Raw genomic sequence first — 15,103 nt, 5'->3', positions numbered from 1 at the left:
CAACCAAAACCTTACTTTCTTGCCACCCACTCAGCCTCATTCTCCAATACGCACACGCACGAACCTTTTTTTCTTGCAGCAAACACGAGATTCCGGGGCTCTGTGCACCCCATGATAGTGTATCGCTTCTCACGTGGTCGCTCTCTTTCTTGTCTAAATCGGTGTGTCGCGCAGGGTCTGCCAGGCGGGCCGTTGAGAAGGACAGCCCTGCAACCCAGCGATCCCAAAAAAAGAAAGAAGGGCAAAAAAAAAGAGGACCCAAACTACTACGTATTACCGACCGCTCACGCGCACAGCGGCTGATGACGCTCGTTGTGAGTAGCATGTTTCGCCTCATTCTGGCATTGACGACACCTTTGCAAGTTCCATCGTCTTCTTTTTCTCGCCACAGGGTCATTCCTTACACGGATTAACCCTACGAAACTTCTTGTCTCGCAGGCAGCAAGCAAGCAAGCAAGCGCAACGAGGCTGTGGTCGCTAGCCATGTGTACCATGTAACCCATGAATAACCATTCCGTACACCGGCCCAACGGGCCCAACAACGGAACTAGAAACCAAGTCCGTATTCCATGATTTTGCCACTTGGGCAATTTGTGTCTCTCTTCTTCCCGCCTCACAAGTCGAGTTTCGATTGTGATTGCGCAACCAACGTAACCCGCTCCGCCCGCCTCTCGCTCACTCCACCTTTTCTTCGTCAGCGCTCTTCAAACCTGAATCTGAAACAGGTATCCCCTTCAACATGGGGCCGAGCGGACGCGGACGGGCGGAATTGAGTAAGAGAGACCAGACAGTCGCGTTTACGTTTACCCATGGTAGCACCGTCAACTTGGTCGTCAGCCAGACCGCCATCCATACAGCATAGTATTACCAAGGGAACATGCTTGGTGTTTAGAAGAAAAAGCGCTCATCAGCCCATCAGCGCATTTGCATACATCCCAGTGTGATGAATCCCTCCCGTCAGCAGTGTTTGATACTACCAACATGCACCATACGTAGCTGGCTGATGCCATACTAAACCGCATATGCGTCTACACTACGTACATGGACGCCCGGTAGGTGTATAACATCAGCCATGCGCGTAACGCCCATCCACCCGTCTGTAGATACTACCTGCAGCCTGCCCTTTGCCTTTGCCTCCCCCTTAGATACATACAAACGAAATAGCATCGCGTCAGCATGTGTTGATCCCATCGAGTGGACAAAGCAAGGGTCCTTGAAGTTTCCGCCTTCTCCGCCCCCGCGGCACGGATAACGCATCTGCACGCCATACTTTTTCAGCCGTTGGGGTTCGTGGCGTTTTGCGTTTTGCGGGGGGAAGGCGGGTTGGATGAGACATCACAGGCGGATTTAGAGGGGTGGGTTGGAAGGTGGGAACATCAAAGGGTAGTCTCAATCGGTTGGAGAGTGTCGGCGAGTCACCAAAAAAAAGATAGTTCCCCATCGTGTGCTGAAAATAGTAACCTGCAACTTTCGCTCCTAACCGCCCAGTCTACCGCCGCATTAGGGCGACTCTTTCTTCCCCCCCCCCCTCCACCAAACAACAACGCGTCTGCGTCTATAGATATCATACTATGTAACAAAATGTATGTAGGTCCTTGTTACCCGGGCGGCTGCTCTGCAGACCTACATAGAACCCACCCAACCCCCCTCCTCCATCCCGCTTTTGGCGTAATCTACACGGGGGAGGAATCGGAACCTTGTTACCTTTCCTCTCCCCCCCAGCCCCGGTGTTGTTGGTAGTGATTGAAATGAGTGGGATTTGATAACACAAGTACACCTACGTACATACATACTTAAAACTGTACATACGCGCTGGTGGCCATGACCATGCCCTGCATGGATGCGGCGTAGACTCTTTTATTGGAATGGTTGGACGAACAGGAAGCTCACGCATAACACACATACGTACTCCCTATCTACACATCAGAGAAACGGCTTTGTTTTAAAAATGAAAGAGGATTCGGGTTGGCTAGGTGAGGGCTCCGGTTGTCTCAGATGTATATGCATGGGGCGAGGCGGAGAGATGCAAGGGTTGAGGGTGGTTAAAGGCTTGCTGAGATTGAGGTAGCCCGCTACTATGATGGAGATGGCCTGCCTGTTTGGTTCAGTCAGTGCTGTGCGTGGGGCGTGGCGTTGTTGGACGAGGGCGGTTGCTGGAACATCACACCTCCAGCTCAGGTATGCATATGCCGGGCGTGTCTCTCTCTCTGTGTGCGTGCGTGTGTTTGTGTGTGTCTGCCTCAGGCCTTCAATAAACTTCACCAAACTTGTACTGGTGCCGGTGGCGGAGGCGGAGGCAGCGGCAACAACCGTGATCTTAGGCATCATTCGTCGTCGTCATCATCATCATCATCATGAAAAACTATATTGCGTACGTAAAGTTTCTAAAGTCTCCACAACGGCTGCTCCGTCGGCAAGTGAGTGATAGAGAGAGAGGGGGGGGGGAGACTCAGAAAATAGAAGCTAAGTATATACGCGTAAGGAATGGGGAGGGGGTGTGGTTGTGAGTCAAGATTCGTATTTTTTTCGTATTGAGACTCGTCAGCAATGGGCAGTGCTGAACCACCAATGTTACGAGATCTCAAGCTAAGTGAGAACGCGAAAAATAAACAACAGCATGCTAAGGTACTAAGTTACGAGGGCATATTGCATAATGGAATTGAGTCAACATCATCCATACGTTCAAGGCTCTAGATCTCGGCAACATTGCTGATGCACTAACGGTGCTGATGAATGGGGCAGGGGCGTGAATAAGGATGATTAGGAAACAGCAGAAATGAGGGTTTGCTAAATAAGGGCCTTGGAAATATTTGGCACCGTATACTATTAGGAGATGCAATTGAGTCACTGGAAACTATTTTCTTAATCATCATTATTGCGTCCCCATTCATCAGCACGGTTAGTGCATCAGCAACTTGCAACCTCAGAGTGTGATGCGAAAATAACATCAGTAGCTCAATGTCTTGAAGCCAGTGTGCCACTTCTCTGCCTATGTAGACCACGGAGCCAAGTTTAGTAATTTCTTCCTTGTTTCTTGCTCCTTCTCCTTCCTCGTGATATACATGCATACCTGACACTCTCCCAAACTCTTGCCCATAAAAAGGAAGATATGAAAACATGTGATTTGTACTTAATATAGAAGAGAAGGATGTCATTGGCTTAATGAACTATAGTCTCACAGGTCGACTGGTGGGATTTGATGACACGAAGTGAACAACTTCATATTTGATTGAATGGCCGTGTTGAAACATCATGGGTCAAATGAACTCTCGGGAGCAATAGTAGTCCCAATAAATTGTACTACAAATTTTCTCTCACGGCGAGAAAAAAAAAGACGCAATAGCAAACAAAGGTTGAACCCATCATTTGAGTTACTTGGATGTAGATTATTTTCGAGGTTTGAATATATGTATGGAATTGAAAGGACGCAGAAAGAAAAATACTCATATTCAAATCATTGCAATATTTTTTTTTCATAAGCACCCATAACCTCAACTATTTTTCATCCAGTTCCCAAACCCCAAAACCAAATCCCCCCTCCATAATAACTTCCCCATTACCCACCCAACCCAACCTAAATAAGAAAAAAAAACCCCCTACTCCACATCCCATACCCACAGACATATATACAACCTTAACCGCAACCGTGAGTCCTGCAAACCCCCCTTCATCCCCCCAGAATTAAGCAGCAGGATCCAAAAACCCCTCAAGCGTCTCATACCCCAACGGCTTAAACAGTTCATTACTTAGATCAGCCCCGGAACTCCCCAGTAAACCCTCGAAATTCTCAAACGCAGCGTCGAAATTAAGCCAGTCGGGTGATTGCTCTGCGAAGCCAAAGCCTGCTGGAGGACCCGTCAGAGGCGCTCGATCGGCGCGCTCACTGCTTGTCGGGTGCTGACCAGGCGTTGGCGGTATGGGATTCAGAAGGCTGGTCATGGGAGAGTTTGCGTGGGCGTGAGGCTGCTGGTTGTGTTGGAGACGAGGGTCGATGCGAGTTTCCATGTCTTGTTGCCAGTGTTGAGGCTGGTTGGATGGTGGGGCTTGGGTGTTTTGTGGGTTCTGTGGTGTTGGAGGGCCGGTCTTGGATTCAGGGTGACGGGGCTCAGATGTAACGGGCATGGGCGTGTTGGCTGTCGTTGTGTTGCGGCCAGCTGCATTGCTGAGAACTGCTCGTCCAAGATCTGCCATCGTACCTGCTGCCCACCATGCATTACGTAGGCGGTCGAGTAGACGCACACACTGCTTCAGTTCTTCGGTAGCACGGTTGACGTGGACCTTGAGACGGCGAGACCGGAAATGGCGGTACACTACGCTGAGAGCCACACCGAGCGCATACGGAACAATGGGTAGTGGCGGAAGGAGCTCAGGAGGTTCAGCGTTGAGAAGATGGATGACTCTTGTTGCTGACAGACTCTGGCGGACATACGAAGGTGTTGACTTGACTGGGGCGTTAATCGAAAGTGACTTGTGTGAAGCCATACACATGGTATGATGGAAAAGCGACAAAAGACCTAGACATGTCAGTAAATCATAGATACAATACCAACTTGAGCACTCACTCATAATTGGACCATCAAGTTTGTCCTCGCCATCTCCGACCATCTCCTCGAATCCCAAAAAGTCATCACCTTCCCAGCCTGTCTCTTCGGCCGCTCGGCCAGGTCGGTAGTAGTCAATAACCTTGTCCAACATCTCCGATATTTGAAGCCAAATACCAAAAGGACTCGACCGCTTCTCGGGGTCCGATGGCAGCTGCCTCAAGCTGTTGTCTCGGTCGTGCATAAGCAGAGGACGTCCATTCATACAGGCATTGATCTTGTCAAGACTCCACAAACACCAAAAGACATCTTCCAGGTTGCCTTGCGACTCGGAGCTCTGGTTTTTCCACTGGTGGCCAAACTGGAGACCGAATGTGTGAGCATGATGTATAGCTTGGGCAAGATGCATTGAAGCTTGCTCGGCGCCATCTGGTCCTTCGCAGTGGAGTGATATCAAAGCGAGTACTTGAATGAGCACGACACGGTTCTTTTCCAGCTTTGCTTCAATTCCAACTATGACGGCATTGTACAATCTCTGTGAAAACTCGCGCGGGTTCATTGGTTGAGCAGTGTTACCCAGATGTAGGTGTTTCGTAGCGGTCGCATGTTTCGATGCCACAATGCATATGGCTTGCATCAGTATCCTGGGTTCTCGGCCATGGTTGTATTGCTCGTAAAAGAGATCCTTATCCACCAGTGGCAGCAGTGGATGGACATAGTTGAAGTAAATCTCTAGAAGGGCAGTTTGGTTAGGCCGGGAGGGCAGAATATCTACCCCGACAGCCTCCAGGTACGTCAAGAGAGCACGGGATATTTGAGACTCTTGGTTAGATTGCGGTCCCGTTTCAACGATGCGCGCAGTATGTGGACCAGTCTGCGTCGAATTCGGCCTCTGGTCTCGCTCTTCAACCCATTGGCCGATAGGAGGTGGGCCGGGCGATGAAGCTGTCTTTCCACGCTCCGAATGGACTTGCTCTCGCAAGACGGCTTCTGGATTCAGGTAGCCCAAGAAGTTTGGTGGAGTCTGGGCGGTTTGGTCGGAGGCCGGGCTTTGTGACGGCGGCATTGTGGACTGGGCATGGCTGTGAGAATGCAGGTCCCCACGGGGCCCTCTTGGATCTTGGGCATGGTAATGCCCGTTCGCAGAAGGCCCACGAGGATCTGAGGTATGGTTGGGTGCGTGTCCACTTTGGGAAGAGCTTCCGATTCCAGTACTGGCCTTGTCGTCGTCAAAAGTGCTGCCCTCGTCGTCAAAAGTGTGGCTGCAGCGCTTTCTCCGCTTCTTGCATGATTCACATGCGCGGTGGACTCCTGCGGTGCCGTTAGCTGACCTGTTCCTGTCTCGCGCACTTCCACTCTGTCACTTTGTTGGTCGTACTTTTGCGCTTCCTGAAAAACTCGTTGTTAGCGGCAAAGGTGGCCAACATTTCGGCGCAAACAACAGCACGTCTCGCTGTCAGGGTCAGACGTCAAAGCGCGCGTATATTAGGCTACGGAACAGCTGTCGTCTTCATAAACACGAGAGATGGGACAAGGCGTGGGTGACGGGTGTCGCTGCACGTGATGGTTGCACGCCTCCCGCCTCCGCACTATTTGTCCGTATCTGGGGCCGAGATGATTGGCCAGAGTGACAGGCCCAACCGGAATGGCATCCCATCACTGACCTGGTCCTCACGGCTTCTTATGGTTCATGCCGAGACCCCGCCTCTGTCTCTCACCCGCGTTTCCAGTCCAAGAGGTATGCCGGCACTTCTGCCGCATTCTAGTAGTTCGTCCTTTGCGCCCATGTACCTGCGTGAGAATCAGGTGACCTTTCTACTAGGTGCCTTCAGTAGAGACAATCCTCAGTACGTGCGGTTAAAGTCGTCACACATTATATATCAACGACACGCGGTATAATTGGCGCAAAAAATGATTCCACTACCAATGGCAAAACAAACGCTCCAATGTGTGCTTGCTCATGCTATGTGACTTAAAGGGTATGCACATCACTTCCACCATTGTCTTCTCCCACTACTTCATACACTCAACAGTCTCCATTATCGCAGCCTCTTCCACCTCTCCACCAATATGATTAAAGCTATGAACACTCTGAATTTTTTGTCCGAAACAAGTGTCTCAATTGAACGGGTTACGGCGTAAGAATATCGTATTTACGAAGCGTAGCGGTCTGATGCCTAGGCTAGACCTTCAATGCCCTGCGCGAGCCGGCTCTCCATTGCTTTTACGAGCACAGGCGGTACCGACTCGTCAGTGGCGCGAATGGTGATGCGGTACATCTACATAGCGTTAGTTTGTTGTGTGCCTTTGGCCATCATCTCAACATACCTGAGTCTCAAAGTTCGGCTCCAGTCTCAGCAGACATCCGAACTTGCCCTCGCTTGAATGCAACACTGTAGCGCCGACTACGTTCTTCACATTGGGATCTACACCAGAGACAATGCCCCACTTGAAGCCCTTGACCACCTTTTGTACAAAGTCTGAGTTCATGGTCCTGTTCTTGTTGACAAGGCCAAAGATACTCTGTGCTTCGCGAGGAGCACCGCCAATCTGCTTCCAGCGCTTGAAGAAATCCTCTGAGCTGAGTTCGGCGCCCTCCATGTATTTGTGTAGGAGTACTGGAAGCTGGAGGGTCAGGGCTTGTAGAGCGCCTGCAAGGTAGGATATGCGGATGGTAGGTGGGTTAACGAAGACATTCTTGCATTCGAACATGATTGTTTGCTGGGTCTGACCCTCGGGCGGGATCGTAGTATCGGGCAGACCCTTGATGTCTGTCTTCAAAGTTTCCGAAGATCTGTTGTCGAGTGTCGTAGTAAATGAGCCCATCGGGAACTGTGACTTGTTCGTAAAATAGAAGATGAGAGCACCCAATTGCCCTCTGTACTCGGTTCGCAGGCCAACTTGTATTTGCTGGTCTTCGTACAACACACCTTCGGACCGAAGAAGGAGGCGGTTGTATCCAATTTCCCAGTCTGGACTCAAGTGGGCAGCGCTTGCAAGGTTTGGTGCCTTGGACATGGTCGTGTCAATGTTCAGGTCGAGACCCTCCAAGTCGCTCGAAATTGTAGCAACACCGTTTGAGCCATTCGCTGCGCCAGTTCTGGCTTCCTTCGACAATGGCTCTGTGAGGCTTCTTTTGACACCAGCAGATGTATTCGATCTTGCAAGACCCAGCTCTTTAAGATCTGCATTTGCGTCCTTGCCACCAACGACCCATGTGCGCTTGTCGCTGGTGGTGGCATGCTTCTGGTGTAGTCGTGAAAGTAGGGCTGATGTCCGCTCTGGGTATGGAGGCATCTCGTCGCATACGGTTCTTAATAGGTTGTCTGTTGGCATTGTAGCAAGGGTGAGGTATTCGCATGCTCTTTGCTGAAGTTCCGAGTCGAGCGAGTGACTGTAGGCGCGGAATGCTTGGAGAAGCTGTGGCTTGATCTCAGGGAACAAGTTGACATACTTGACATAGCACGAGAGAAGTATGGCTCTCGTGCTTGACGAACAGCTTCGCATCTTTGCGCTCAGTGCCATGAATTGCTCGATGGGACTGCATCCTTTGTTGTCTGCAATTAGATGGCCAAACTCTCCAAGCAGGTATCCTCCAATCTTTACCAGCGTTTCGTGGCAGTCCGCTTTGATGTACTGTAGGATAGTCTGGGCAGCATACACCTGCAGCTCTTCGTTGTTGGTGGTGATTTGGATAACACGTTGCCACACTTCGTCACTGACGTGATCTCCCGCCATTGCAATTAGTCGCAACGATATGTCGACGTACCACTGAACATCCGTAGCATACTTTTCTGTCAAAATCGCAATCTTGAGTACCATTTCTTCGCGTATAGCATAGTCGGCGGATTGCAGGTAGCGTAAGAGTTCGTTCACGATTGCTTGGGCATTTGTCGGGTCACACATGCTGTAGAGTAGATCCAGACCCTGTCTCCGCACGCTGATATCCCTGTCTCGTAAAGAGCCGATAATGATGGCCTGATGCTTCTTGATGGGGTCGAGGTTTTCTGATCGAGCAGCCAAATGGGTCATGGCCTCCAGTCCCAGATACCGCACGTTAGTCTCCCTAGAGGCGATAAATTTGCCCAGTCGCTGTGAAATCTGCACCATTAGATCTTGCTCCGTGTCGAGATGAATGACAAGGTTGATTGCTTCGAAAAGAACGGCATTTTGCGCGTTGTTTTGTTGCACATTCTTTGGCATCTCGAGCGCCGAGTCCATGATCTTCTGAAGCGACTCACGAATGAGTGATCGAATATGAGAATCCTCTGTTTTGGTTAGCAAGAGTCCACTGTAGGTGATCAAAGGGTATACAGACCAGGAGGTGGGTAGTACTGCAATAGTTTGAGCAACTTGACCAGGATCCAGGGACAAGGCACCTTGTAGTAAAAGTAGCCTTCGGCACACTCATTGTCGACAACTATCCGTTTGAGCCTGTTCGCAGCCTTGACGTAGCTTCCCTTGTATTGCTCGGCGTTGTCTTGAACGAGTGCCGTGACTAGTGATGTGACGGAGAGTGCAACGCCCATGTCGGGGTCATCCATGAGTGATATTATTCGTTCGGCCCATTCGTGTTGTACAATTGCAGGATGTTTCCGGTATAGGCGCAGAAGTGTGAGGGCTGCCTTCTTCTTGACGAATGCTTTGGAAGCCCTATGCCGTGTCAGCCTTGTCGTGTGCTTCGTCCTGTAAGACTTACGGTGAGATGAGGAGTCTGTGAACCTCCGCACTCAATGCCTCTCCCAGTTCCTTGCCACCCACATTTGCAATCGCATGCAATGCCAGACAGTTGTTGAGCTCATTGTGGTCCAACAAGTCCTTCCTAATACTGTTGACGACCAGGTGGAGGAGTTCGTGTTCTTCGTGTAAGAATAGAGTGACGGCGAGATAACCAATCTGTTTTTCCGAGTATTTGGTCGCTGAGACAAGATTGACCGCTTCGAGATGTCCGAAATCGACGTTCCAACCGAGAATGTATATGTACAGGAGCTGCGACTGTCAGTAAGGATAGATGTGGTTGTGCCGCGGCTTATGTACCTTGCAGACGTATTTCTTCTTCTGGTAGCCGTTCAATCCGGCATCTGGTGGAATTATTGTTAGACCAAATCAAGCAGAAAACGCATGCGGGTAGTACCTCTGAACTTTTGCCTGTAACGTTGTTAGCCATCCGATGTTGCTTAGAACGCGGATCATGCACCCACCGTATGTTTGCCAATTCCTTGTTGATCCGCTTCTCCTCGAGCTCACGGGCGCGAGCATTTCTCAAGTCAGCGATAAAAGACACGAGTCCTGCACACAATGAGTAAGCTGCGGTCGCTGGCGGTGGTGGTGATGCTGCTGGTGGGAAGTGCGCATACCTCGCATGGTAGGCACGTTGCCGGTCTGGTCTCGACTGAACAGCCCTCCACCAGCCCTCGCCGCCATCTTGGAGGTGACCGAGGCCGCCATGCTGGTGGTAGTTGAGGTGGTGGTGGTGGGTGGGCGGTTCCCACCTGGTAGATAGCCCGACAATGCGGCGGTGTTGGTGCACTATGCTATGGGATGTAGCGGTACGGGCCTCAGAGCAGGGTTTATGCCGACGTGCGCTCTAAGGACCGGAGGCGGATAGTTCGCGAAAGGGGCGGCCGTCAGCAAAATGGAGAGCCGGACGACAGAATTAAGACGCAACCAAAAGTGAAAAAGAAAAGACAGGAATCACAGGGAAACACCACTGCGTATGCTGCTGCACGAGGCTATACAGTCAAATGCGTCCACGCACTCGCGTCGGCGAAGTGGATGGTTGCATGCTTCTACCCATGAGGTGCCAAGACTGACAGGGTTCCAGTGTGCGTCGCTGGTTCCACACGGTGCAAGGAGACTGCGACTCTGACTAGCACCCGACATGGCGACCACGATGGGAGGACATGCAACACGTTGCCACCTGCTCTCTGCTAGGGATGGGCGATACGATTGCCTGAAGGGAGGGTGCTGATCATGTATCCAATCGCACGCACAAAGAGTTTCTTCAGCCTCGATCGCTACCCTACCGACACTGCCATGTGTTGGACATGAATAGGCCAGGTTGACCATATGCACAAGACGCGACCTGTACACTTTCCCAGGAACAGCAATAGAGACTATGGTAGCTGCTGCGAACATTCTAGCATCGTGCATATACCATGCAGCAAGGAAGACGTCATCTTGCGACTGTTAATCGGATACGTTGAAGATCAAACTCAATACACGATACGCGTTTTACACAAACGTGTGAAGTTGTCAAGAAAACTTTGATTTATATTTGGCACTTTCGATGATCTCAGTCGTAAGCGTCACTCGTAAGTTCGATGCAATCCAGGCACAATCGCCATCCCACGCCTCATAAACACTCAATAAACGCCAGAAACTCCCTTCCGTATGCCACACTCTCCACGCTTCAAAATGCATCCACAAGTCTTTCATTGCACCAATACATTTATTTCTTGGTGGTGAAGTCGGTCTCGAGGTTTGATGAGCCGTTGTTCTCCGAGCGGCTGCAGTTGCAGGCATCTAAAACGTCTTGTTAGAACAATTCAAGATTGATAAACTAGCAGCAACGGAATCCTTACCTTCAGCGCGCTTTCCGCAAGCACATGTTGAAGAGGGGAGCTTGTTCTCGGTGGCAGCCTTTTCGCAAGCTGAAATTTGTTAGTATTGGTATTCATGTGGTGGAAATAGAACACGTACTGCACTGGAGCGCGGGCTGCTTTCCGCAAGAGCATTTAGCCTCCTGGGCGCACACGCAGGTGCCGTTGTTACGTCCGCAGCAGACCATTTTGAAATGTGTAGATTGGTAGAGTTGATTTGGTGGATGAGTGAAGGTGATTGATTCTTTGGAGTCGAACGTCGTAGACTTGAAGAGCTGAATGTACTGAACGGCGCTGAGAAGCAGGTTCCAGGCTCTTCTTTATACCCGTCACTCTGCCTACCTCTGACGGCTACGTAGTTGACATGGACCCTGAATTCCTAGAGGTGGAGTCGCGTGAGTGGCGGCCCCAGCCAATCAGAGCCCAGTTGATTACGCCTTTGTCACCTGCTCTGACTATCAATGCTACGCTGATTATGCACAGCCTTTCAAACGCGCCTTATTTGCTGTAGATTTTCCAAGTTATCTGATCGATAGCCATATCTTGCAGGTCCAGACTTACTCTACGGATATGTGCATATGCATTTGTTCTCATAGGTCCAACGTGACGAGTCCGGCCATTTCCTCACTTGGCATCATGGCAGATGATCTTGAACAAGTGGAGAGTACATTATTAAAAGCTAGTAGATATATACAAAACATTGCGGCGTAACAATCATGAAGAAGGCATCGTGTTGCTGCGTTTCATTCCTTTCCCCTTTAGCCGTTCCCGAGCTGGCAATTCCTTGACCACCGTCTTTGGCGAAATCTCCTCAAATTCTCCAATCGCATCCCGCACCCTCACCGGTGTCCGCGGTCGTTCGTCTGCCAACTCTCCAACAAATGTGGGGCCCCTCGGTCTTGCAGATACTCCTCTTGGAGACTCTGTGGCCCTTCTTGCCAACTCCCTGACTCGTCCTGGTGAGTCTCTCGAAGGGCTACTTAGCACGCTCGTGTCACCCGAAGTTCTTCGTATCGAATTATCCCGCTGATGCTTCGACAGTGACTGCCTAATGCGCGAGTATTGCGTCCATTTGGTCAGCCTGGAAGTCCTTAGTACCTCCCCAACGGCTTCTTGGAGTTCTCTTACCGCATTGTTCTGCAGCGCCTGGAGCAGCACAATCGCGTTCTGGTGGTCTCTACTGGCCGTTGAGGGGTTTTGCTGCGCAAGACCCTCTTCTGTTGCATTTGCATGTTCTTTGATAATCTCAAGAAGTCCACTGTCTTCTTTGATCTCGTCAGCAATGGCAGCGGCACCCTCCAGCGTCTGTGCCAGCAAGCCTAGACCAAGTAGTCCTTCCGATCTAGCCTCGGGGTAAAAGCGTTGACGGACGAGCTGGGCGATTGGACGTGCGATCTGGGGCACCTGTAGAATCTGTATTTGTACTGCTTCGACATCTTTTTCTGCATTTGGTCGTCCGAGGTAGCGCAACATGGCGACAATGGTGCGGCCAAGCTCAATCATGGGATTCTTCATCGTGGTGCTGGGAAGCGGTTTAGATGCAACGAGGGCCTGTTCGACAATATGTGAGAATATTACAGTATCCGCTGAGACATCTGCATCAGATGCTTCAGTGTCGGATCCGACTGTTTCGTACATGACTTTCTCAATGTTGTAAAAGTTGCCGGTGACGAGCTTGCACAGTATCGCTGCCGCCTCGCCACGAACTGAAGGATCTTCCAGTACGAGCATGCGACAGCATGCTTCCATAAGCCCGGCATCTGCAAGCAAAGCCCTATTAGCTTCTGGAAAAGTGAGATGTCGCATGATACCCGCCGCAGCGTACAGAAGGGCGGGCTTATCGCTCTTCTTCATAATCGTGACCAGGCGAACATGGAGCTCCATGATCTTGACCATGTCAATGCAAACTTCGTCAGACATGGCCAAGTTTCCCATCATAACACAAGCACATATCGTAGAAGGCTGTGCGCTCTCCCAGGGTGCTCGTAACTTGGCCTCCATTCTTTCGATGACTGGACTTCTGATGTTAAAGTTTTGCGAAAAGATATCGCTTGCTGAGGCGGCAGACAACATGCCAATTAGCTGAGCCATGAGGAGGACCTGTGCTTCGTCTGATGAAGTGCTGTCTGCGTTTTTGCTTGTTGCGAGCTCCTCAAACACAGCATTGATCTCCTCTGGCTGGAGCCGCGCCTCGAACTCCAACATGAGAGTAACGAGATCATCAAGAAGCTTTGGTGTTGCTATTCTCTGCTGAAAGTCTGGATCCTGGAGGTAATGTACCAGAATAGCAATGTACTCGAGGTAATGGTCTTCGTCAAACTGGAGTGCTACATTTAGTAAGCTCTTAAACGTCTCGAGGGATACTTCGTCCTTGAACTGAGCGTCGTTCAGGTTACTCGTAGTCCAGCTGAGTAGATCTGTGGCGTAGTCGAGTGCTGCCTCTGGTATCCTGTCGAGAACAAGGAAGGTGGTTATCGTGGCATCCAGTCTCAGTGTAGCCGCTGCGGCTTTGGCAGGATCTGTCTGCATGAGCTGCATGTTCGGAGCGGCTTCCAATCCTGCTCACCAAAGTCGTTGCAAAGATTGAAAAGTACGGCCAGTGTAGTCAGGCGTAGCTCTGCTGACTGAAGACAGCCAATGATGGCCTGTACGTCTCTCACCGCGAGCTCTCTGTTGGTATCTTGGTTCCAGTCAGACTGTCTGTATTGTAGAAGGCTCCACTCCAGGATACAGTACCGTTGTCGGCCACAGAATTACCGATGACTCTCAAGCATTGCTTTACTATAGGCTCATCGTCGCGGGCAGCTGTCAAACCCCGCAGAGCGAACGCAAGAAGGCCGCTGTCCCTGAACGGAGCCTGCCATCTCTCTGTGACTGGTTAGTAGAGCGTATTTCATGGGCCTGCAAAACATACTGCGGCCTCCAACGGCGGTTCCAAAGAGTTGTAGCGTCTTCTCTATGGGTACACGGTCCCCACTTGTTGCAAACGCAGCGAGCTTATGCACGTAGTCCGTGAGAGCAGCGGTCTGGCCTGCAGGGTTCCCTTGAAGTAGACGCTCTAAGGACGCTACGTGTTCGCCAAGCTCCTCATTGGATAGTGGCATATCGGAAAGTTAGGAGGAGGATGGAGAAATGCAATTGCCGCAAAAAGTCGTGACAATGGTCGGGTCAGGTCAGGTGTGCATGGTGGCGGCTGCGCAGCGGGAAAGATAGCAAATGGTTTTTAGTTGCCCCGGTATTCCCGTCCAAGCAACAGCTGCAGAGTGGGATTTGTCAGGCGCAACAGCAGAAAAAGCTGCAATTATTGGTTTCAGCCACTTGTTTTTCAAGACGCGCAAAGCGGGCAAGTTCCTACGGCGTTCTCGACCCACCGGCCGCTTAGCCTTGCCTTCGTTCGGCTCCGCTGGGCCCCCCTGGGAAAGATCCCTTGGCGACAGTTGAGCGATCTGGCACTCAACACTCAACACCAGACGACCACGACCACGACTATCTCGCGCCCATAATTTTGCCGACCAAAGACTTTCGTTGAAAACAATTCTACCTTCAATACCGCCACCATGACGCGCGCTCAGCAGACCATCAGCATTGCGATGCTCCTTACTTCTGTACGACAGCCCCTTAGCCGTGGCATTCGATTCAAGATGGTATTCTAACATGTGCTGCACAGGTATACCTTGCCCTGTTCCTCCAGGTCGTTCCTCTGCCCCAAAAGGTCCAGGAAGAGATCATCCCTTATGTAGGCTTCCCCTCCTCATCTGTCAATGCCTGGCTGACCTCAAGATAGATTCCCTTCTGGGCTCTCATCTCCTTTGGCGCCTACCTCCTCTTCAGCCTGGGCTGGGGTGTCTTTACCTTCAACGATGTACCGGAAGCGCACGCCGAACTTATGCAGCAAATAGCAGAGGCACGCAAAGACCTCAGCGCAAAGGGCGTGGATGTTGGCGAGGATTGAACGTGACA

General features: G+C 50.9%; 5 protein-coding genes across 5 annotated transcripts; 1 reads left to right on the top strand and 4 right to left on the bottom strand.

The window, feature by feature from the left end:
- Nucleotides 1-3,681: 3,681 nt before the first annotated feature.
- Nucleotides 3,682-5,968, bottom strand: COCMIDRAFT_23052 (uncharacterized protein; the record flags this gene model as incomplete). Its single annotated transcript, XM_007685976.1, has 3 exons — nt 3,682-4,514; nt 4,563-5,820; nt 5,873-5,968. The coding sequence occupies 3 exons, from the start codon at nt 5,966-5,968 to the stop codon at nt 3,682-3,684; spliced, it is 2,187 nt and encodes a 728-aa protein (XP_007684166.1).
- Nucleotides 5,969-6,718: 750 nt separating this feature from the next.
- Nucleotides 6,719-9,989, bottom strand: COCMIDRAFT_1931 (uncharacterized protein; the record flags this gene model as incomplete). Its single annotated transcript, XM_007685966.1, has 8 exons — nt 6,719-6,820; nt 6,870-8,809; nt 8,860-9,194; nt 9,241-9,530; nt 9,579-9,622; nt 9,676-9,689; nt 9,743-9,830; nt 9,899-9,989. The coding sequence occupies 8 exons, from the start codon at nt 9,987-9,989 to the stop codon at nt 6,719-6,721; spliced, it is 2,904 nt and encodes a 967-aa protein (XP_007684156.1).
- Nucleotides 9,990-10,992: 1,003 nt separating this feature from the next.
- Nucleotides 10,993-11,331, bottom strand: COCMIDRAFT_33323 (uncharacterized protein; the record flags this gene model as incomplete). The annotated part of the gene is made up of 3 exons (XM_007685993.1): nt 10,993-11,066; nt 11,126-11,194; nt 11,244-11,331. 3 exons carry the CDS (start codon nt 11,329-11,331, stop codon nt 10,993-10,995), a joined length of 231 nt encoding a protein of 76 aa, XP_007684183.1.
- A 526-nt stretch (nt 11,332-11,857) lies between these two features.
- On the bottom strand, nt 11,858-14,247 carry COCMIDRAFT_85164 (uncharacterized protein; the record flags this gene model as incomplete). The annotated part of the gene is made up of 4 exons (XM_007686042.1): nt 11,858-13,662; nt 13,710-13,823; nt 13,880-14,011; nt 14,058-14,247. The coding sequence occupies 4 exons, from the start codon at nt 14,245-14,247 to the stop codon at nt 11,858-11,860; spliced, it is 2,241 nt and encodes a 746-aa protein (XP_007684232.1).
- A 453-nt stretch (nt 14,248-14,700) lies between these two features.
- Nucleotides 14,701-15,095, top strand: COCMIDRAFT_33321 (uncharacterized protein; the record flags this gene model as incomplete). Its single annotated transcript, XM_007685992.1, has 3 exons — nt 14,701-14,748; nt 14,811-14,879; nt 14,928-15,095. The coding sequence occupies 3 exons, from the start codon at nt 14,701-14,703 to the stop codon at nt 15,093-15,095; spliced, it is 285 nt and encodes a 94-aa protein (XP_007684182.1).
- Nucleotides 15,096-15,103: the final 8 nt, after the last annotated feature.

This window comes from Bipolaris oryzae (assembly GCF_000523455.1).
Source record: "Bipolaris oryzae ATCC 44560 unplaced genomic scaffold scaffold_15, whole genome shotgun sequence".
Classification (NCBI taxonomy): Eukaryota; Fungi; Ascomycota; class Dothideomycetes; order Pleosporales; family Pleosporaceae; genus Bipolaris; species Bipolaris oryzae.
The sequence above is the reverse complement of the archived record's forward strand: the minus strand, read 5'-3'. Positions and strand labels throughout refer to the sequence as shown.